The following is a 23,807-nucleotide window of genomic DNA, read 5'->3' as shown; positions in this document are numbered from 1 at the left end:
GATGATATTGATAACTTAACAAGCCCTTCTACACACAACCGAGTGTCAGGATGCACAGGTTGCAAACAAACAATGTCATCTGAACTCCATGATATCCATGTGACGGAAACTAAATGGAAAATGCAATGCAGAAACACTTACTCTGTACACGGATTCTGGCCTCTGTAGAAGCACATCCGGCTTCATTGACAGCACGACACATGTATGACCCCGTGTCGTCTTTGGTGGCGCCATCAATAACCAGAATGTGAGTGTTGTCATCTTCCTGGATCATCTCGTAGTGGCGACTTGCCTCGATCCTCTGTCGGTCCTTGTACCTGGAAGGAGGGATATAATCTGAGTGAAAAGTCTGGTAACAACCTTCTAACACTGCCCATAGCCATCACTGAGGGTGCAGAACATATTCTTTGAAGACTCTATAAAGTTCGACATGGTCCCTAGTATGGTGATCTACCATCTGTCGTTGGCGATCTATAGCCTGTTTTTATATTGTATTGTCCAAATTGTGCTATTAGTTTTAACTTTCTACACTAGTTTTAATTCTAATTGTGAAATTCTAGTTGTTTTACTGTCCTTTGATGACAGGTTTTTATAATATACACAATTTCCATTCAATTTCAAATATGTTCTTGTCACGATATAACTGAAATATTGCTGATGTGACGTTAAATATTAACTCACTCACTCACTATGAAGTTCGATAAATCATTTTTAAAACTATCAAATCTAATTTTTTACTTTTGGTCAGACTAGTGACTCATGTTTTCTTACCATTCAATATCTGGTTGTGGCAGTCCAGTGACGATACATCTCAGCTCTGCTTTGCTGCCATCAGTGATGGTCATTGCCTCCAGACCCTGTGTGAACCAAGGCTTCTTGGAGCCTTCTGGCACCGAGTCTGTAGTAGAATAACAGATATTCAGGTTCATTAGAACAACAATTCACATCATCAGCACAAGGATATAGAAAAGACAATCTGCATCTTTAACTGACTCATGACTGTTGGTTCAGTGATATTAGTTTGGGTCTGCAAGCATTCAGCATATCCAGCTCTGGCTGAATGACGTAATATCTGACCAAAGAAGCAATGCATCAAGTCAAGTATGATTTCTGAAGTATTAACAGCTCTGCTACAAATCAATTCCATGTTTCAGAACCTATTTCGCATTCATTTTCATGGTTTCTTTAAACAAGACTCACCCAGTACTTTGACATCACATGAGCACTGTGTTTTGCCAAAAGTATTTGCAGCTTGGCAGCTCCATTCTCCTGCATCCTCCAGTGTGAGATTGCTGATGATGAGGCTGTACACATCCTTGTCATGTTTCAGTTTGAAGCGGCCTCCAGCTGACACCTTCTCATCTCCATGATAGAAGTCTACCTCGGCTTCAGGTCGGGATGTAACTGTGAAGATAAATGAGACCAATGAAGAATCTATCTTGATTTTGTTTCTATCAACCAGACAGAAAGTTTGTGAATATCTATATATGATTTGAAAATTGTTACTAAACACGATGCCACCACCAGCCACTACCATCTGCAAAATGGGTACCCGGAAGGACTAGTCCATCCTGTGGCTGAGTACTTCACAGATGCGTTGGATAAATTTCTGCCATAAAGTCTGAGATACAGTTTGATTATGGGTCCATTAAATCAAGACAAAACCTGAAAGTGTACATTTGTGGCAGATTGAGGCATAGAACAGTTGATGAAAAGATACAGTTATATACCATAGTTATAAATAACAAGACATATCATGACAATCTATTACTTGTCAAGTAGGGATCAGACAGTTTGTGGTTGACAGCCGAAGAAGCCAACCACACCATCAGAGTCCCATTGTGTGCCAGGCTTACAAACCTGTTACAATATATTCACATCTTGCCCAATTATCACTGAAAACCTTCAAGGTCTCGACACAAACTTATGCTCTCCTTCAACAACAGGATCAAGAGTTATCTACTAAACATACCTGTGACAGTCAGCTCAATGGAGTCTCCCACTGGTGCCAGTTGGTCGATCAGAGGCAGTGTGAACTCTGGTGGGATGTCTGCCTCAATTTCTGGAACTTCCTTCTTGGGTTGTCTGGGGTAAGAAATGAAGATGTTATTACTGTTGAACTGCTTGGTATCCTCCAGAAAATAGCACATATCACCTACAATTTACTCATTATCAAGGAACTACTTTCACTTGCAGCTTTTCCTGACACACTGCAAAAATAATGGAATGAAGGTCACAAGAAGTGATGAATACTGTATACTGACTGGCTCATATATTCAGAAAAACTCACTTAAGTTTGGCCTCTTCAGCCTTCTTTCTTCTCCGGTGACGCACTTCTGTAAAACAACAAGACACATCATTAATCAGCTGCAAGTATTTCATACAAATATCTTAAAAACAGTTCACACCTCTCTTCAAATATTATTGAAAATTGAACTCAGACATTATCGTTCTGTATATTTGTAGTAGTGGACAAACAGATTTGAAAGATGGAAATACAACAACTGATGCTCTGAAGATTCACCATTCATCTGCACCATTGTTCACACTAGAAGCAAACTGACCTTCAACTTTGAGATTGGCTGTGGTTTCAATGTCTCCAAAGCTGTTGGTAGCACGGCAGGTATATTTTCCTCCATCTTCGGGTTCAAGGTCTTTGAGATCAAGTGTTGCCATGCCATCTTTGTATGTGGCTTTGGCACGTGGACTTGGGATGACTTCTTCGCCATCTTTCAACCTGAAAGGGAAAATGGAAAATTAGAATTGTAAAAAATATATACCATCGAGTTTGCAGCTCTTTAGAATGGTGTAACGGGTAATCCTCAAAGTTTCTCTGCAGGTAATTTTTTAAACATTACACTGTTTTCACCACAACAGTCTCAGATGATCAATAATATTGGTCGTTTGTCTGGACGGTCTAACGCCAATGTCCTGTGTTAGATTACACTATCTGATTGGTACCAAAGTCCTCTCAAACACAAAAGGACATCCTTCTGACCCTACATCTTTAAGATGCCACCACAGATACAGATCACAAGATCAAATGCATTCCTCCTGTAAAGTCACACATGTAATACTCCAATCTCCATAGGAACCCAGCATCTGCAACAGGTTACCCAACAGATGAAGGTTAGCCACAACATAATGCTATGTTCCTTACAGCTACCTTACAACCACGCCATCAGATCAGCCTGAGGGGGCAGCTTGCATTGTGTTACTAACTACACCACTGTGTTCCATTGAACAATATGGCAGCCTAACAGGGACAACATACTGAATAACTTCCTGATGATTTTAACAAAATGCAAAAAAACAACAAACAATATTGCCATAGACTTTAACAACCATATTGATATCCACAAGAAAAGGTAAGTACTGACAGAAAAACCTGTGATTAATCCCAATAAGACAATGTCTGTGTGTAATTAGATTAATTTCATCTGCTAGACTGACATGCTTGGTCAAACTTGACTCAGCAAATAATAAACCGAACTTGCTGGAACTCACCAAATGAATCAAAGCCCAGTCATCTTTTCTAACACGTCAGCTGTGACTTCCATATAAACTTTCAAAAATTTCAAAAAACTTCCCAATAACTAACTCAGCCCAGCCATTACTGACTGACTGACTGAATTTGGTTTTACGCCGCTTTTAGCAATATTCCAGCAACATCACGGCAGGGGGACACCAGAAATGGGCTTCACAAATTGTACCCATGTGGGGATTCGAACCCGGGTCTTCGGCGTGACGAGCCAACGCTTTAACCACTGGGCTACCCCACCGCCCCCCCAGCCATTACTAATGCACCTTGGCACAAGAAGATGTCAAATAGCCAAATGGAATAAACAATTTGATCAGCCCTCAACAAATTGCATTGAATATCCAATATGTTTGAGACACACCCTTGCTATACCAGAGGCAACCATGAATTACTATTACCATCAAACTGTTAAAAATATTACACTTCCATAAAATTAAAGTAAAACAATTTCTAAGGTAGACATGTTTGTTTCATTTACAGTGATCACCATTTGATTAGGAAGATGAGAAAATAATCATGTTAAGGCGTTACTTTTCCTGCAGATAAATCTAGTAGGCAGCCTTCCAGACGTCTGGCAATTTATCAAGTTGTTGCAAGTGCTTTTTTATTCAGATCATAATGGCAAATACAGCCAACATTAATGCTAATATCTGCCCTGCAAGCCCAGCGGAACATCTAATCTTGATATCAGTCTCTTAACAACTTCCGTAACGTTTTTCATAAACCTTCACTCAGCAAATTTTGTGGTAGAGGAATTATTGGATAATGATGAGATTAAAACAACTCCAGCCTGTCAGTTTATAGCAAGTACATAAAAATATCCTGCAGTATATATAAAATCACTTAGCAACACTTGGAGTACTTGAGCAGGTTGTTGGTATAAAACTTGGAACCGATTCAGAACTTATTGAGCAACATGCCAAAGTGATCCGACATGGTCTTTCTATTTCCCATTTGAATTGGAATACCATGCTGTTCTGACATAGGTTTCCATGGAAACATGTTTATGACCGTGGTCAAAAGAAAATCTCAGCTGATACACATCTTTATGTTCGAAAGCTATGTGTTCCTCCAACATAACAAAAGAATTACTACAAGAATTAGGTGTCATATTCCTTCCTGAATGCAGTTGACTTGTATATCTGTACACCTTCAGCTTTTGTTTCTATTACCAGAAGACTGCACAAAACTAACAACATTGAGGCAAGATGAAGGTCATTACCAGGTGTTATGGTGCCTTTGGCTTACGAATCATGTCATTTATACTGACATAACCTTTCACTTTAACTTGGATGTCATGTTTATAGAAAAATAGATTTTGCATACTTGCCAGGGAAACGAGAACCACTCTGACACCATGGTAATATATCATGTACTTTGACCATAACCATGCATCTATGTCATTGTCATCATCATCACCATCATCATCATAATCACCACTACCATCATAATCACTACTACCATCATTTTCATCATCATCATCATATTTCAGTATCTATGTGGTCATCATCATATTTGAATATCTATTTCATCATCATCATATTTCAATATCTGTCATGATCATATTTCATCATATTTCATCATCATCATCATCATCATCATCATCATCATTTGATTACTGAGTATCAATGGCCTACATCAACAACCAGAGAGGTTATATGTTTAGAACCATTTCAATTATTTACAGGATTAGCAGCATATTACCATTTCTTGATGAATACAAGGGGCTACTCAAACCTGATTTTCACTACATTCACTTTGTTCTATCCAAGGTTGAATTACACTTGAGAGCTAACAACACACACCTTTCCACTGCTACATGTGTCTCTGTCAGAGTCTCTGACTGGATTACCTCCTCCTGAATGTTTGTTGTATATATTTGTTGCTTCTCAATCACATGTTTCTCTACTTTTATTTCCTCACAAACCTCTCTCACAACACTAACGGCCACAGCACTTTCAACAATCTGTTCCTCTGATTTCAGGACAAGTTCCTGTTCTGTGGCAGTACTCACAAGAGGAACTTCAGGTTCCTGCGCAAAAACTATTTCCTCTTTGATATCATCCACATCAAACTCCTCAACATCTTGTTCATCAAGTGGCACTTCCATTTCTTCAATTTTCTCCAGTGTTGTAAGAGTGATGTCTGCGATTTCTTCCTGATCCAGGTGTACATCATCACTAGCCAGGGAGTCAATCCCAGTGTCGGCACAAAATTCAGTTTCTACGTCTTCAACGTCCACCTTGTCACTCGTCACTGACCCAAGTGTAAACCTGGCTTCACACTCACTTGACCCCGACTCGTGGCCCGTGTCAACAGACAACACCGTCACAACATCGTCTTCAGTCACGCTTCCTGTCATGCTTCCTCTTCTCTCTTCTTCGGCTTCAACGTCCGCTGTCTTCCACGCCGTTCGAATTTTCTTTTTTTGGACCTTTTCTCAATTTGCCACCCTCTTCAATTCCAGCGCCAGTAGCCCCTGCTAGCTGTATTTCCTCAGTAGGGGCCTCAAACAGTTTCTTTTTGGATGACAGCTCTGATGCATGGAATGGACAGTCTTTTGAAGGGCACTTATGATTGGGCAAAAGAAACATCAAACTCATGATTGCTGGTTGGTAGATTCAGCACCACAAACAAAATGATCACACTCAAAATATTTCTATTCCTGGTTCATAACTCCACAACGAATATTCACTGATTTTCAAAACCACAACCCTTACAGAGGTATTCACTTTTATCCACAATGAAGAATTAGAGTCACAATTCGAAAAACTTTGTGACTCAACAAACCATATAAGCTACAGCTCCACACAATCTCTTCAAACAGAGATGAACCCACAGCACACAGTCCACTCCAATATGGAAAAGCAAATAATCGGGAGTTGTAATGATGAAAACACAAATATCCAACAAGGAACAGGTAGAAATCCGAAAACTTAAACTCCACAGCAAACTTAATCCCAATATCCAAAGTGCCCTTCAAATGGAAACAAGACCCAAGTTGTGTCTCACAAGTCAGTTTCTTTCACTGGATCCACGAGAAAAAATCATGATGAAAATCTACGCCAAAATGTGAAATGAGAGAATTAAAGACCAAATGTCTACTCCGATCTACAGCTACCAGACTGAGAGGAGCAACCCAGAAGGAATTTCACCTACACGCCAACAAAAAAACAGGGGAAGTCAGAGCTGGAATGATCGAAGCCTGTGCCAAGAAAAGAACCTTTAGTTACGTAGGCTGCTCCAGCTGAGGGTCTACCTGTACAGGTTCTACCTTGCCGGGAGATATCGTATGAGATAACACACATGTGGGCACGCCTGTCCACACAAATACTCTGGTAATATTACTCTCTGACCTTCAGGATTGGATCACGGCTTGGAACTGTCTAAGACTTGTTTAGCAAGAAGCTGTGAGATTGGCTATTTTTATCTGATTTTACGCTATTCATAAATGTTTGACGTTTTCATTAAGAAACATACCGACATTTTTTGAACATTTTGATAAGGATGGAATGCTTGATGGTTGGTTGTATCATGATGAAAGATAAAGAACAGTTTACTAAGTACAGTTGATAAATGGGAAAATACTAATTTCATCACAGCTATACATCATCATTACTTTAATAAAACATCAAATTATGGCTTTGCATGAATAAAATCTTCTGAGAAATTAATTTAAACCAGGATGCATATTTTTAAAGGGGGGATCTACTTTTAATTTTCCAATTAAATGATGTTGATATGAAGAAAATCTCTGAAGTGTAAGAGCTTGGCTCCACTTCAGTGTTATATCTGGACTGTTTACAGAGACTTGAGGGTGGAGTCTAGGGTCTTCTTATAACATGGCAGCAGTAGAAGGTATCGTTTACACCTGTTCCTGACAATAGCATCCTGGCTAACCACTGCTGAACATCAAAACAAACTATTTTCTCCTGGTGTTTATGTGCATCAGTAAAGTAGGTCAGTCTTTAACTTCAGCATGTAGCTTTGTGCACTTCAAGAATTCAGGTTGATTGATGAGGGAAAGCTATATTTAAAGAATTGTTGGTTTCTTTATTCTTGAAACTGACACATCTTAGGATATTACAAAGTTGGCATGGTGCACATATTTATTGTATTGAATGATTTAGATCTTGATAGAGAAAACAAGCATGTACATAAACTCTATAAAAAAAATGGAAGCAAATGTGTGAAAAGGGATAAGGAGTCTTGGAGTCTTGATTTGGATCAATTTACTTGTGGGTAATAATTTGAACACATCTTTTTCTTTCCACAAATATTTTATTTGACATTAATAAAGAATATGGGAATTATCACTTAATGTCTAAAATATCATCAATAGTGAAAACAATTATTTGTAAATATTTTAAAATAATTACAAAGTAAGATAAAAATCTTTACCATAAACACAATTTGTAATGATATGGAACAGAAAGGTAAGAAACCTTATATACTACTCAAAACAGGAAATTTACAATTTTAAGACTATGACTATGGGAAAAAGTGAGTATTCTTAACTTTTTCTGAGTAGTATATCAATCTAGTCAGCAAGTACTTTGCATGTCTTGGGTTTACAGCCTGTTAACAGTGTACCAACACTTGTTTTTGTGAAGAGATGTTACCAACTGCTCATTCATGCCAGGTTAACAACTCAGCAACATGACGGCAAACAGAGGTAGCTTCATGGGAGTGGTGTAAAATATTCCAGAAGTTTGTGAAATACCTAATGGATGGTTTACATGTGGTTTAATCTGCTCTGACAGAAATGAGTTTCTGCTCAGGGAACCAGTCAGGTTTCACTGAAGGTGTCTGAGGCAATTTAGTCTAAACACTTTCTATTGGATATTCTAGATCCTGTGTCGTGGTTGTGATCATTAGGGTCTATAGATAGCATCCTGTAAGTGGCTGCATCCCAGATTGAATTTTACTATCTTTGTAATGTAAACTTATTTCATCTTTCTTGGCACTCCAAAACAAATCAGAACAAGAATCCAGGATATTAACCAGAACTGAACATTAAACTTAACGTTTATTGGTTAAAGTTACACTCTGCAATATTCCATCTATATGAGTGAGTGAGTGTAGTTTACTTGCACTCAGCAATATTCCAGCTATATCAGACCTGTAAATAATTGAGTCTCCAGACAATCCAGAGATCAACAGCATGAGCTGCATAATTGGGAACTGTACATGTGTAAACCAAGCCAGCGAGCCTGACCACCAGATCTGTTACCTCTTCGACAAGCATGGGTTACTGAAGATCAATATTCTAACTTGGATTGACAACCATCGATGACCACCATTTGAATTGTAAATACACACATGACTGATGTTGTCAACACCAATCACATAATTGTGATATGATGGAATGCATCTGGCTAGTCCACCACCTAATCCCGTTAGTAACCTCTTCAATAACCTCTAACCTCAGCCATATAGCTGGAATATTGCTGAGTATATTAGTAAAACTAAACTCACTACTCACTCATCACATACTGGAAAAATATTTTCTTCAGTGGTAGTATTAAATGAATACAATACTTATACCATCTTGCCAAGTATGGTCAATGAATCTGATAATGAACAAACTATTAAATATATCAAGAAAATATATAAACAAATAGACAAGGTATAGGAGAAGAAGAACATGCTGACATGCTACTAAGCTAACAAACCAACAGACCTCAATCTAACAGTTTGCCTTTGGAGTCTGAAGACAGAAAGTCATTGCAACTTTCCTTCCCATTGCCTAGAACCACCATAATTAGTAAAGCCTCATGCTTCAAGTTCCTAATTACCTTTCATTATAAACACAGAGTTGCATAACAGCAAAGGCAGCGAGCCCCTACAGGTATTTATTGCAAAACCAGCTGACAATATTTATCTGAATGCACATTCCAAGGTCTCATTACCTCTAGAATAGTTTACATATCTTCCAAACATAAAATATACTTATAAATTCCTTTATTATACACGAGTAGATCATTCAACATGAGTGGATAATTTAATATTTTCTAAATTGGAATAATAATTTCAGGGTTGGTTCTCAATACTTCTGGCTTTTTGTAATATCAGATATTGTTTGATCGCATCTTATTAAGTGAACATTGAGAAACCATATGTTGACGATTCATCGCCTGAGCATGCCTAAAACAACGCCACCTGGTGTCCAACTGGCAGAGATTCAAGACCAACAACTCTGACTGCTGCGTGCAAGTGATGGGGTACACTGACGTAAACAGTGACCTTTGTTTTCAGAATCACAGGAAGTCAGATGGAATGTCATGGAAAACATTACCAGAAAGCATCCTTCAAGAATATGCATCTTATTGTCAACTTGTGTCTCACAGAACTTTTTATATTCCACAATATCAGACATCATCTTTAGTTACGCTGTTACACCCACATCCTTCATGACCTAGTATTTACCTTGTATTTACCTTGTGTTTATTACATTGTCAAGTTTACATCCTTCATCCTCATCATAAGTTTTGGGTTTTTTTCAGTTTTAATTTTTATTTAGCTATAAGATGCAAAATTATTTTACAAACATTTAAATAAATAATCACAAGTATCAGGGTGGAATTCCTAGCATAAATAAACCCAACATCTGTTAAACAGGAATACATATCAACAACGCCCTTCCGAAGTTATACTGGTCACAGTACCAGCCCACCTTCCTGAAGATAAGCCAGTGAAAACAATGATTACAGAAGCAGTATTGGCAATGCCGGAGAGCTGTTTATCTGTCTGACATTCGACTCCAACAGCATTTTCCCCTTGAGAGGTACACACTGACCTACTACCAGCACACGCCTACGTACTCACAAACACCCACACCTGCTGTAGAAACACTGTCAGGAGCTCTGGAAATAAACTTGGCAACAATTTGGATTTTTTATATGTCTCAAATATTTCTTTGTACTCTTTGATGGCTAATGTATCATTGTCTGGGAATAAGTTTCAAAGCATTTGAATATGTTGTTTATGAATTACACAGGAAGGTTCAATGAAGTTACATTGTATTGATGTCAAGGGTGATTAAGTTTCATCATGCTGTTTCACAGACAGCATATACACCTGGCAGTGAGTGAGTGAGTAGGTTTAAAACTGTACAGTAGTACTGCAAGAAACAAACATTAAGGCATGAATGTCAAGTCTTGCTGCAAAACCAAAAGCAGGAATCAATGTTGATCTTCATCTTGACGTAGTTATACTATATACCACTATTCCTCACAAATTTCAAAATTTTGATACAAACAAACTAAAAACTTTACTTAAAAAAAAGTTTGGATGTAAAAAAGTTCATATTTTTCAATAATTGTCAACATTTTTTATCAGCCTTTTAAAGAAAAATATAGGAATTTGACTGAACTTTCAAAGATGGCAGACATTAGCCAACCTGACACAGTTTGGGTGTAAAATTGGTAACGTTGCTATAAGCAACCAGACCCTGGTAAACAACCACCTTCAAGCATGTTTCTCTCATCACGGAACTGACCCCACCCATCACCTGCCAAGACTTGCTAAATAGCGTACACATCAGTCGTTGATTATTTCAAGCCAGGCATCAAGTACTGAAACTAAACTGAAATATGCAGGTTACATTTCAAAATGGTTAAATCCACATTTCTGCATCTCATAGTGTATGTATTTACGGCATCTTCATCCACTGAACTCAAAACTTCAAAATGTGTGCAGTATGGCTTGATACTGCAGAGCAATGATTCAGACTACTGTTGGTTTATACTACAGGGTGCTAATAATATAAATATATAAAGGTAGGTATATCTCACTCCTATCTGTCACAGATGTAGGGGGTGAGAAATTATGAAGTGAAAAAAAAAGAAGAAATGTTGGTTTAATCTGCATTTCACAAACATTAATGAATGAAAATGAACTGAATCCAATATAATTCTAAGAGGAAATAAATATACAGATAAGAACACCTAATTACACTTTAAGTACTGTTGTCATTAATATCTAATTAGTTTGTTTTCATCTTGTATCTATGTATTCAATGAAAGTTATGCTGATGTGTGTCAAATTACAATAGGTTCTAAAAAATGGCAATAAATCTGGGCTGTCTTGGGGACATTACAGAAGTAAATGAACAAAAGTATTTATTGTCATTCTAATTGTCAAAGCAATATTTACTGCTGGCAGCATGATAAAATAATTGTTATTCTGAAGAAATATTGCTCTGAAATTTAAGGTCAGTGAATCCATGAAATTAACTTTAAGTTCTTTGTTAAAATTTCAACAATTTCATAAATGTCATGAATTTATGAAATGTGAAAAACTGAAACCTCATTAAGAATATCAAATGTTCAACAGTGTTCCCATGAACATCATAACATGGAAACACATATTCACAACTAACGTCATTACAAGGTAACACCATAACGCCTTTCAGTTACACCTTGGCGGTATATAGTCCATCATCACTCCCCATGTGATAAAGCTTATATCCCCCAGTGTGGCTTACGTCTTCCCTCCACCTGTGCTGGAACACAGTCAGCTATGTATAGCTCTGTGAAACCTATCTCTTCTCATGTTAATCATCTCCTGTAATCGTTGCACAGTCTGACGAGGTTGTCAACAGCTCCTGCCTGTTTACGCAGATGATAACTCACAGAAAATTAGCACTTTTAACTCAGTTTCTTCCCTGAGTCCACCTGTTTTGTGTTTCTATGGCTGCAGATCAGGACATACACCTACATACATAGTCAGACTTACATGTAGGCCACACTGAGAAACAGTGAGTGTCAATTTGGTTAAATTGTTTAAAAAGATAAGTTTGACATTATATTTCAAAGTCACACTACTTCACAACCAACAGCATGACTTATTTTTTTCAATGTAGGGTAGTGAGTGAGTGAGTTTTATGCCACTTTCAGCAATATTCCAGCAATATTTATTCTTGAAGAAATATTGCTCTTGAAATTTAAGGTGAATCCATGAATTTAACTTTAAGTTCTTTTGTTGTGTTTCAACAATTTCATAAATGTCATGAATTTATGAAATGTGAAAACTTTAAACCCTCATTAAGAATATCAGTCATGTCTAACAGTGTTCCCATGAACATATCATTAACATGGAAACACATATTCACAACTAACGCATTACAAGGTGTAACACCATAACGCTTCTTCAGTTACACCTTGGTGGTATATAGTCCATCATCACTCCCCATGTGATAAAGCTTATATCCCCCAGTGAGGCTTACGTCTTCCCTCCACCTGTGCTGGAACACAGTCAGCTATGTATAGCTCATGCTGAAACCTATCTCTTCTCATGTTAATCATCTCCTGTAATCGTTGTACAGTCTGACGAGGTTGTCAACAGCTCCTGCCTGTTTACGCCAGATGATAACTCACAGAAAATTAGCACTTTTAACTCAGTTTCTTCCCTGAGTCCACCTGTTTTGTGTTTCTATGGCTGTAGATCAGGACATATACACCTACATACATAGTCAGACTTACATGTAGGCCACACTGAGAAAAAGTGAGTGTCAATTTGGTTAAATTGTTTAAAAAGATAAGTTTGACATTATATTTCAAAGTCACACTACTTCACAACCAACAGCAAGACTAATTTTTTCAATGAAGTGAGTGATTTTCGTTTAATGCCACTTTCAGCAATATTCCAGCAATGTCACAGCAAGGGACACAAGAAATGGGCTTTACACATTGTGCCCATGTCGGGAATTGAACCCAGGTCTTCGACGTGAAGAGCAAACGCTTCAACCACTAGGCTACCCCATCGCCTCTTTTTCCATGTAAACAAGCTGTTTGATTTGAAGCATAATTACTACAAGCTGTATCTGTTTGAATGATTTCAAATTTTTACAATAATTAAAGACAAAGATAACAAACCTGGCTCACATTACATAATATATAACAAACACTGCAAACACTGGCAAAACTATATGTATTATTGTACAACACAAATTTCCTGTACCTTAAATCATTCAAAACAGTTTTCAAAACAACGTTTCAAGAACAACTTACGTAAGTTCGCTTTCTAAAAACAGTACCATGATGCTGGCTAGCCCATCTCAGTTTGGGCAGAATACGTTACTCACAATGGAACTATGTTCACATATTTACCATCATGTCTACCATGAGATATCTCACATTTCAAATGGCATTTGTTGCATGGACCTATGAGGAGAGTTGAGGCAGCCACTTGCAGTCTACCTGGGTAGGACATAGGGTTACCCTCACAAATGTCAGACACAATGGGATGATTATGTCATTGTTATGGCTTATGTGAGCATGGTATATGGGGGTATAACATATCTGTTCAAGATGGTAGCACACAAGAAGGAATTGTTTCAATAACATAACTGTAGTGGCTTATAAGCAAACAAGGAGGTTGAATTTCCTGATCATAAATCTGTTATAGTCATACGTCACAAAAGAGTCCATTGTCCTCATGATACATCTGCAATAGTGGCTTATAAACACACAAAGATGGTTTTGGGACTTGTAGCGTATCTGTTTAAGTGTCATATCATGTATCTGTTATATTGGCTTATAAACACACAAAGATGGTTTTGGGGCTTGCAGCATATCTGTTTAAGTGTCGTATCATGTATCTGTTATATTGGCTTATAAACACACAAAGATGGTTTTGGGGCTTGCACAATATCTGTTCAAGTGTCTTATCGTGTATCTGTTATATTGGCTTATAAACACACAAAGATGGTTTTGGGGCTTGCAGCATATCTGTTTAAGTGTCGTATCATGTATCTGTTATATTGGCTTATAAACACACAAAGATAGTTTTGGGACTTGCAGCATACCTCTGTTTCAATCTGTGGCTCACACAAAAGATGGTTTTGGGGCTTGCATACCTGTTCAAGTGTATCATGTATCTGTTATATTGGCTTATAAACACACAAAGATGGTTTTGGGGCAGCATACCTGTTCAAGTGCATCATCTGTTATATTGGCTTATAAACACACAAAGATAGTTTTGGGGCTTGCAGCATATCTGTTCAAGTGTCGTATCATGTATATGTTATATTGGCTTATAAACACACAAAGATAGTTTTGGGGCTTGCAGCATATCTGTTCAAGTGTCGTATCATGTATCTGTTATATTGGCTTATAAACACACAAAGATGGTTATGGGGCTTGCAGCATACCTGTTCAAGTGCCGTACCATGTATCTGTTATATTGGCTTATAAACACACAAAGATAGTTTTGGGACTTGAAGCATACCTGTTCAAGTGTCGTATCATGTATCTGTTATATTGGCTTATAAACACACAAAGATGGTTTTGGGACTTGAAGCATATCTGTTCAAGTGTCATATCATGTATCTGTTCTAGTGGCTGATAAGCACACAAAAAGATGTCCTCGAAATCCATCTATCACAGGGGATTACATGGTGTTGAACCTTGTATAATATTTGCATAAATGATGATATTTCTACCTCTTTCAGGCTCATCCATTGAAATCTACCTCTAAAGGAATAAAGCTCAGTGCCTAACACATATGAAACCATGTCTGAATTTAGCATAGATTTGGTTCACATCAAAGAGAATAAAAATACCTGCATATAATCAAGATGAAAGTTTGAAAATGGGGTGCAGGGCCAATCAGTTACCTGTAGTTGGATCTGAATTGACATCTATGTGTATGTACTTCAACTTCATTGCTAGCAACATAGTTCCCAATGGTAAAACTCGTAAGGTGTACAGGCATGTGAACATCTCCCATATTCACGTCATACCTCCTGACATTGTAGCAGTCCTCTTCTACAGAAACCCAGGAACCATAATTAGACATTGTCAGACAGCTCACTCAACTAACCTTCTACAAATCTTTGTCAAAATTATCACTACTGTCTGCAGTAGGTGAATAGCAGGCGTCATAAATATGCCGTTCGAAAAAGTTGTCTTTGTCATCAAAAGACTAATTTCCTGTGTCCGCCTTGACTAAAACAGGCAATTCCATCCATGAATAAAGCCAATACCATTAGCTGGATAAAATCCATGACTCTGTAAGGAACCAAGTGAGTAACTGTTCTCACCTTGAAAACTACATATAGATATGTAAAGGACATTCACTTGCACTACCAGTGTGCTTTCTGAGGATGGAACATCCCATCGTTAACCAACATCTGATGGTTTCTATTACCATCTGTTAATGCAGCTGATGATGGCAATGAATGTATTTAGCACCCTCATCAGATCAAACAGCTTAGATCACATTGCTGACAGGCTGACTAAAACACATGGAGCTTGTAATGACAGCTACCAACATACTTCTTATACATACACAAACTCACAGGTTGTGCATCACATCCACCAAACATTCAGGAAAAAAATGACTTCCCACAAAAACACCAACAAGTCTGCAACGCCAGCACACTTCTTCTCCAGATGATCACACCAAATGTACCCCAGAGCACCATCATGCATGACAAGTACACCAGTAGCAATCTTTCCCAGAGCAAAATGGAACATGGTAATTTGGAATGATCAGACCACCTTATCCACTCACCTACCCAGCAGGGCAGGGATTGAGCCTCATGTGATACTAACAAAGACCTGTACCATCCAACTTCTGGAACTGAGTGGACTCCAGTACAACACCAAACAACTGACATGAAACAAATAAATGTCAGTGACATTGAAATTTATAAAATAATTAACCTACCCATTCCATTTTGTTAAAACAGCTCACATAACAAAGACGATATTGTGACTTCATGTTATTCACCTGTCTTAGCCCAAGCACCAGCTGCAGGGATTGTACAGTAACGTTTATTCCATGAAAGGGATAGACGTGTCTATCAAGTATTGTTTGTCTGTTTTCAGTGTTTTCTTGACAAGTCAATAATAAGGCGGTAAAGACAAGTCTGTTAACCCGGACCCTTCAACTGCTGACTCCTACTTCTATAACATGAGGTGGGACTGAGTAGCACTGAATGGCATGACTTCCTGTTATTCAAGACATGAGTAATCATATATGAGAATGTTAGATCTCTGCATCAAGATTCCAAGTGCATCTGTCTGGTGATGCACAATTATATGTCATAACAACCTATGCAGTAGAGCGGGTAGGTGGAACACCAGGAATCAATTCTGCCAAAATACATAGCATAGAAACAGCAAGTTCCTGGGATATTCTGATGTTGTTGGCCATCGCACCAAGTGGTGTACCTGTAGGTGTAGCGTCGTGAAAACTTCTGAGTCCTACGCTGGGATTCGGGAAACTTCTGTTTCCAGGGGTCCCATGTCCGCACCCAGAGGTTAACCCGAGCAAGCTGACAAGGTAAGGATGTCATCTGTGGGATGACTCCACACCCTGCTTCTGTATACTGACAGTCTCATCATTATTGCACCTGTAGGTATACCATCATTCACACCACCAGAAGCTGTTACATTCTGATGTTGTTGGCCATCACACCAAGTGGTGCACCTGTGGGTGTACCGACAGTCTCATCACATTGCACCTGTAGGTGTACTGACAGTCTCATCACATTGCACCTGTAGGTGTACTGACAGTCTCATCACATTGCACCTGTAGGTGTACCGACAGTCTCATCACATTGCACCTGTAGGTGTACCGACAGTCTCATCACATTGCACCTGTAGGTATACTGACAGTCTCATCACATTGCACCTGTAGGTGTACTGACAGTCTCATCACATTGCACCTGTAGGTGTACCGACAGTCTCATCACATTGCACCTGTAGGTGTACTGACAGTCTCATCACATTGCACCTGTAGGTGTACCGACACAGTCTCATCACATTGCACCTGTAGGTGTACTGACAGTCTCATCACATTGCACCTGTAGGTGTACTGACAGTCTCATCACATTGCACCTGTGCATGTACCGACAGTCTCATCAAATTTGCACCTGTAGGTATAATGACAGTCTCATCACATTGCACCTGTAGGTATATTGACAGTCTCATCACATTGCACCTGTAGGTAGTACCGGAGCCAGTCTCATCACATTGCACCTGTAGTTGGATCTGAATTGACATCTATGGGTATGTACTTCAACTTCATTGCTAGCAACATAGTTCCCAACGGTAAAACTCGAAAGGTGTTGTAGTACAGGCATGTGAACGTCTCCCATATTCAGGTCATACCTCCTGACATTGTAGCAGTCCTCTTCTACAGAAGCCCAGGAACCATAATTAGACATTGTCAGACAGCGCTCACCCAACTAACCTTCCACAAATACTGTCAAAAATAATCACTACTGTCTGCAGTAGGTGAATAGCAGACGTCATAAATATGCCGTTTGAATAAGTTGTCTTTGTCATCAAAATAATAATTTCCTGTGTCCACCTTGACTAAAACAGACAATCCATGAATAAAGCCGATGCCATTAGCTGGATAAAATCCATGACTCTGTAAGGAACCAAGTGAGTAACTGTTCTCACCTTGAAAACTACATATAGATATGTAAAGGACACTCACTTGCACAACCAGTGTGCTTTCTGAGGATGGAGCATCCCATCGTTAACCAACATCTGATGGCTTCTATACCATCTGTTAATGCAGCTGATGAAGGCAATGAATGTATTTAGCACCCTCATCAGATCAAACAGCTTAGATCACATTGCTGACAGGCTGACTAAAACACATGGAGCTTGTAATGACAGCTACCAACATACTTCTTATACATACACAAACTCACAGGTTGTGCATCACATCCACCAAACATTCAGTAAAAAAATGACTTCCCACAAAAACACCAACAAGTCTGCAACGCCAGCACACTTCTTTTCCAGAAAATCACACCAAATTTACCCCAGAACACCATCATGCATGACAAGAACACCAGTAGCAATGTTTCCCAGAGCAAAATAGAACATGGTTATTTGGAATGATCAGACCACCTTATCCACTCACCTACCCCACCAGGGCAGGGATTGAGCCTCATGTGATACTAACAAAGACCTGTACTGTCCAACTGGAACTGAGTGGACTCCAGTACAACACCAAACAACTGACATGAAACAAATAAATGTCAGTGACATTGAAATTTATAAAATAATTGATCTACCCATTCCATTTTGTTAAAACAACTCACATAACAAAGACGATATTGTGACTTCATGTTATTCACCTGTCTTAGCCCAAGCACCAGCTGCAGGGATTGTACGGTAAGGTTTATTCCATGAAAGGGATAGATGTGTCTATTAAGTATTGTTTGTCTGTTTTCAGTGTTTCTTGACAAGTCAATAATAAGACGTAAAGACAAGTGTGTTAACTTCGTGACCCTTCAACTGTTGACTCCTACCTCTATAAAATGAGGTGGGACTGAGTAGCACTGAATGGCATGACTTCCTGTTATTCAAGCCATTAGTAATCATATATGAGAATGTCAGATCTCTGCATCAAGATTCCAAGTGCATCTGTCTGGTGATGCACAATTACATGTCCTAACAACCCATGCAGTAGAGCTGGAGTAGGTGGAACCCCAGGAATCAATGCTGCCAAAATACACAGCATGAAAAGAGCAAGTTCCTGGAATATTCTGATGTTGTTGGCCATCACACCAAGTGGCCTTGTCCACATGCACCTGTAGGTGTACTGACAGTCTCATCACATTGCACCTGTAGGTGTACTGGGACAGTCTCATCACATTGCACCTGTAGGTGTACTGACAGTCTCATCACACATTGCACATTCTGTAGGTGTTGGCCATCACACCCTGTAGGTGTACTGCAGTCTGACAGTCATCATTGCACCTGTAGGGTATACTGACAGTCTCATCACATTGCACCTGTAGGTGTACTGACAGTCTCATCACATTGCACCTGTAGGTATACTGACAGTCTCATCACATTGCACCTGTAGGTGTACTGTACCTGTAGGTGTACTGACAGTCTAATCACATTGCACCTGTAGGTATACTGACAGTCTCATCACATTGCACCTGTAGGTGTACATTGACAGTCTCATCACACATTGCACCTGTAGGTATACTGACAGTCTCATCACATTGCACCTGTAGGTGTACTGACAGTCTCATCACATTGCACCTGTAGGTGTACTGACAGTCTCATCACATTGCACCTGTAGGTATACTGACAGTCTCATCACATTGCACCTGTAGGTATACTGACAGTCTCATCACATTGCACCTGTAGGTGTACTGACAGTCTCATCAAGTGATGCACCTGTAGGTGTACTGACAGTCTCATCACATTGCACCTGTAGGTATACTGACAGTCTCATCACATTGCACCTGTAGGTGTACTGACAGTCTCATCACATTGCACCTGTAGGTGTACTGACAGTCTCATCACATTGCACCTGTAGGTATACCAACATTCTTAACAGAATGCACCTGCATCTGGGACTTTCTAATGTTCAAATTATCAAATTAGGCCATCACACAGTATTTCTATCAAGGGTGCATGTTCATTTTGACAAAAACATTGTGCAAAAAAAATTAAAAAATCTCAATATCAAAATGAACACACTGCTACAACATGCATCTGGATCTGTCCTAGATTACACACAGTACACGATCACACCAACTTACCACATGATTTCTGCTGGTGGTTTTCCAATGATTTTGCATGCCAACTGTGTCCTTGACCCCTCGTAACCTGTGACATCATCCAGCTCTTCATACACAACAGGAGCATGTTCCGGCAGTTCTGTGGATGTAACGTAAGGAATCAACATCTTTCTCAAAACTTAAATATTCGTCTTTTCTTCTCAATATTTACTACAAATCGCCATCTAATAAATGACATAATGCCTCTGAAACCTAATTCTCAAACTGAACAATATTCCACTCAGGTTTCAAAAGACTACTCTCCTGAAACCAATCCTCCTCTTACTGAAGACAGTACTATCTTCTTACAGGCTGATATTCACTTTAATACAACCAGATGTGACATTACCTGCTGTAACCTTTAGATAACCAGTTAAAGATGTACCTATGTTTACCCATTGGTGAGAACAAGGGGTCAGGCAACTAGCATCCATACCACAGGTCTACCATACAAATACTACAGACTACAGGTCCCATTACCATATGTATACCTTAGGGCATTCACAACTACTTATATACAAAGTTGTCCAGATCTCCTTCTTTGTTTATGGCTTAGAACTCTGACTTAGCCCCAAATCTCTAGAATTAGCAGTAGTTTAAATAGGTGAGGTGAGGTGAGGTGAAATTTGGTTTAACGCCGTGTGCTTGAGAATATTTTGCTCATATGACGACGCGCATGCGTGTGTATGTGTATGTGCGGCTGCTTGTACCAGCCCAGACTTAAGCTGGTTTTATAGTGCTAGCCCACTGAGATACCATGCCGCAGTGAAGCATGAATACCCCACTCAGACACATTATACTGACTCCGAGCCGACCATTGTACCCATTAATGCCGAGCACCAGGCAGGGACCAACAAGTACCATATTTTAACGTCTTCTGGAATGACGCGGTCGGGGATCGAACCCGCGACCTTCCGCTCTCCGGGCGGACGCTCTAACCACTACACCACGGAGGCGGTCTGTAGTTTAAATAACATCATTAGAAAGGATAATTTAAGGGTGTTTTTGGCACACTGGTAATATGTACAAAAGTCATACTAATATAAACATTTTCAGGGAGTTTTATAATGGCTGATAGCAGCAGCATTTTTTCCTAGTGTAATTAGCAACGAGATCAGTTATTTGGGGGAGAACTTATTTCAATGATTCAAATTGTCACTCACATTCCCTGATGACCTTTGAAGCTGTTTGCTTTACAAAATGGCCTATGTATTTTATACACTGCTTGATCTTGTAATGAACCCATCATATGTTACATATAGAGTGTTTACAGTTCTCAAGTTCAATAGCTGGAACTTATTTCATAATACTATCCCTATTCTTAACTGTTATGAAGTAAAGTACACACCCATGACAAGGTTGCGGGCCAATATTCCGAGCTCGCCCTCCTTCCTGAAGACAGCACTGTCCCGAGACAGGCGGCCGATGGGGAGAATGTCCAGCTCGTCCTCCTGGAATATCCAAATACAAAACTCATCAAAATCAATACTTGTCTAAAAGCATGATGACATTTTACAAACAAAGACAAGTTTTATTTTCAATGATTACTTCTGTTCTTTAGGTTTTAGGTTTTCACATGAAAAGAGAGATAATATAGTCATAGTTGATCATAAAATTCTTCATTCACAAAAAATAGATGAAGAAGCAATATACTGAATGTTCCAATATATAAAAATTTAAACGTAATATCAACACCATTTAAAAAATTGACAAATCTGTAAATCATCTCAATGTTTCAAAAGCTGATAATAGGCACTAAGTCTGCAGCAAATGTCAGTTATTTAATCCCAAATTGGAATTAAACATTTTTCAAGTTATGTAGTTGTAGCATTAGCTTGAAAAGTGACTGTTATGTAACTGATTAAAGGACTAACACAGAGAAGGTGACAATGTCTAACCATCACATCAACAATTGTACAGCTTTCTGCAGACTAAAAGAGGAAGAGGCTTTCATGCTTGGTTTATCATTACTGCATAGAATGTTATGTTAAACTTCAAATGTAAATGTACATGTAAATGTACTTAGGAAAATAGGAACTCTTAAACAAATCTATATTTTGTATTAAAGTACAATTTTTTCCCAGTTTGCCTGTCAAGGGCTCTCAGTTCAGAATCCTACATAAATCCCTGCATTTTGTTCAGTTTAGGAAGTGTTAGTGCTTCCTGTTAGTGTTCATGTGAGTTACCTTGTGTCTGGTCCTGTCCCGATAGTCTTTGTGGCCTTGGCGGCACAGCTTCACCCCCTTCAACTTCTTCTCTGCAGACCCCTGGAACACACAACAGGATGCCGTTAGAGGCCATACATCAACACAGGCTTACACATTATACACTCACAATAATTTTGGCAAATATATATAGTTGTTCAGTCCTTGGACAGCTACAAACCTGGATTTGAAGAGACACTTTCTTGATTGGCATCGTATGGCAATCATAGGAAATATATACAAAGAAGAGAAACTGATGTATTACATTTGTGTATGATGAACCAGAATGACCCTCAGAAAGTATATACATCACAAAAAGACTACATATATTACAAAGAGATATTTCTGAAAGAAATAATGTTTAAATATATAAATAGTGTCATGATATTTCTTTTTCTTCCAAGGACTACAAATTGAATATATGAGATAAAGATTCATTAGGATCCATCATCCATATGTCATTCTTTAGGATTATACACTTGCAAAAATGTTTAAAACTAATTATCAGCATTATTAATCCCGATCTAAAACATCTCTATAGAACTAAACACTTTTAAAACTCATACCACACAAGGGGTAATACAAGAACATTCACGATTCAAGTCTAAAGGATACGATTTCACATCTGACAACAAGTGCAGAAGCGTTACTTACATCTGTGACATCAAGGTCAAGGTCAGTCTTGGGTCGGGGCTGCGGGAGCAAAAATGCAGCATATACGTGAGCATTCAACATTTTGCGTGACGTTCAACATTGCACCAAGGGGAACAAGAGTCTTCACTGGTTAAAGCCACAGTCTGATAGTCAGGTCAGCAAAATACCACTTGTAGACAAGGGTCACAGCATCCATAGGATTTAGATACTGACAGGACGATTATTGCACAACATGCATCGGCTTGGTCCCTTTGATGCAATGAGCATGAATGTACAAGCCTGTTAACATCTATATATGAGGTGTGGAGCCTTGGTGCCATGCTACAAGCTGGGTATGATAGTCATGTATACTATCTTAGAGAAATATGTGGACATCCAAAGTTGGTAAATATTTTTCAGATTTCTCCTGTACAGCGTCTTGTTCTCAAGTACAATTTTCAAGAAATATTGCTCTATTGTATACATATTGTAGTGAGTAATTTTATCGTATTGCTTCAGATGAAGAAACAGGAAATAGCAAATTTGGTCAATGTAAATGTAAATTTCAGGTAAAAGATCATAGACATGATACAATCTTTTACATTTCTTAATCTCTCTTTATTTTGATTGGAGATGATTCATAGATGTCAAAAGTAGTCCAAACTTTACAAGTATAGAATGAATATTTTTGTTAAAAGATATTTTATTTAATATATTTTGACAATTTTCATAATTTCTGAAATAATTATTTGGTTTGAGGATTATTTTGTTGTCCACTCCAAAACAGACCTTTCAGAAGTCATTAACACTTGCTTTCTTTCTTCACAATTTAATTAAATTTTTCGTAATTTACGCATCAAACTTTTCATTTTTAACG

At 38.5% G+C, this 23,807-nt stretch overlaps 1 protein-coding gene across 1 annotated transcript in view; it reads right to left on the bottom strand.

Annotated features, from left to right (window-relative positions):
* The window catches only part of LOC124264099 (titin-like), a 133,909-nt gene that overhangs the window by 87,292 nt on the left and 22,810 nt on the right, over positions 1–23,807 (bottom strand). The window contains exons 18-27 of the mRNA XM_046698826.1: positions 22,952–22,990; positions 22,280–22,360; positions 21,442–21,544; positions 20,076–20,193; positions 2,565–2,737; positions 2,291–2,336; positions 1,973–2,085; positions 1,201–1,404; positions 772–898; positions 142–317 (exon numbers count right to left, since the gene is read on the bottom strand). Of these exons, the coding sequence (XP_046554782.1) occupies positions 142–317; positions 772–898; positions 1,201–1,404; positions 1,973–2,085; positions 2,291–2,336; positions 2,565–2,737; positions 20,076–20,193; positions 21,442–21,544; positions 22,280–22,360; positions 22,952–22,990 (1,180 nt within the window). The remainder of the gene's footprint in view (positions 1–141; positions 318–771; positions 899–1,200; positions 1,405–1,972; positions 2,086–2,290; positions 2,337–2,564; positions 2,738–20,075; positions 20,194–21,441; positions 21,545–22,279; positions 22,361–22,951; positions 22,991–23,807) is intronic.

This window comes from Haliotis rubra, unplaced genomic scaffold (genome assembly GCF_003918875.1).
Source record: "Haliotis rubra isolate DU_JTF1 unplaced genomic scaffold, ASM391887v1 Scf91, whole genome shotgun sequence".
Taxonomy (NCBI): Eukaryota; Metazoa; Mollusca; class Gastropoda; order Lepetellida; family Haliotidae; genus Haliotis; species Haliotis rubra.
The sequence above is the reverse complement of the archived record's forward strand: the minus strand, read 5'-3'. Positions and strand labels throughout refer to the sequence as shown.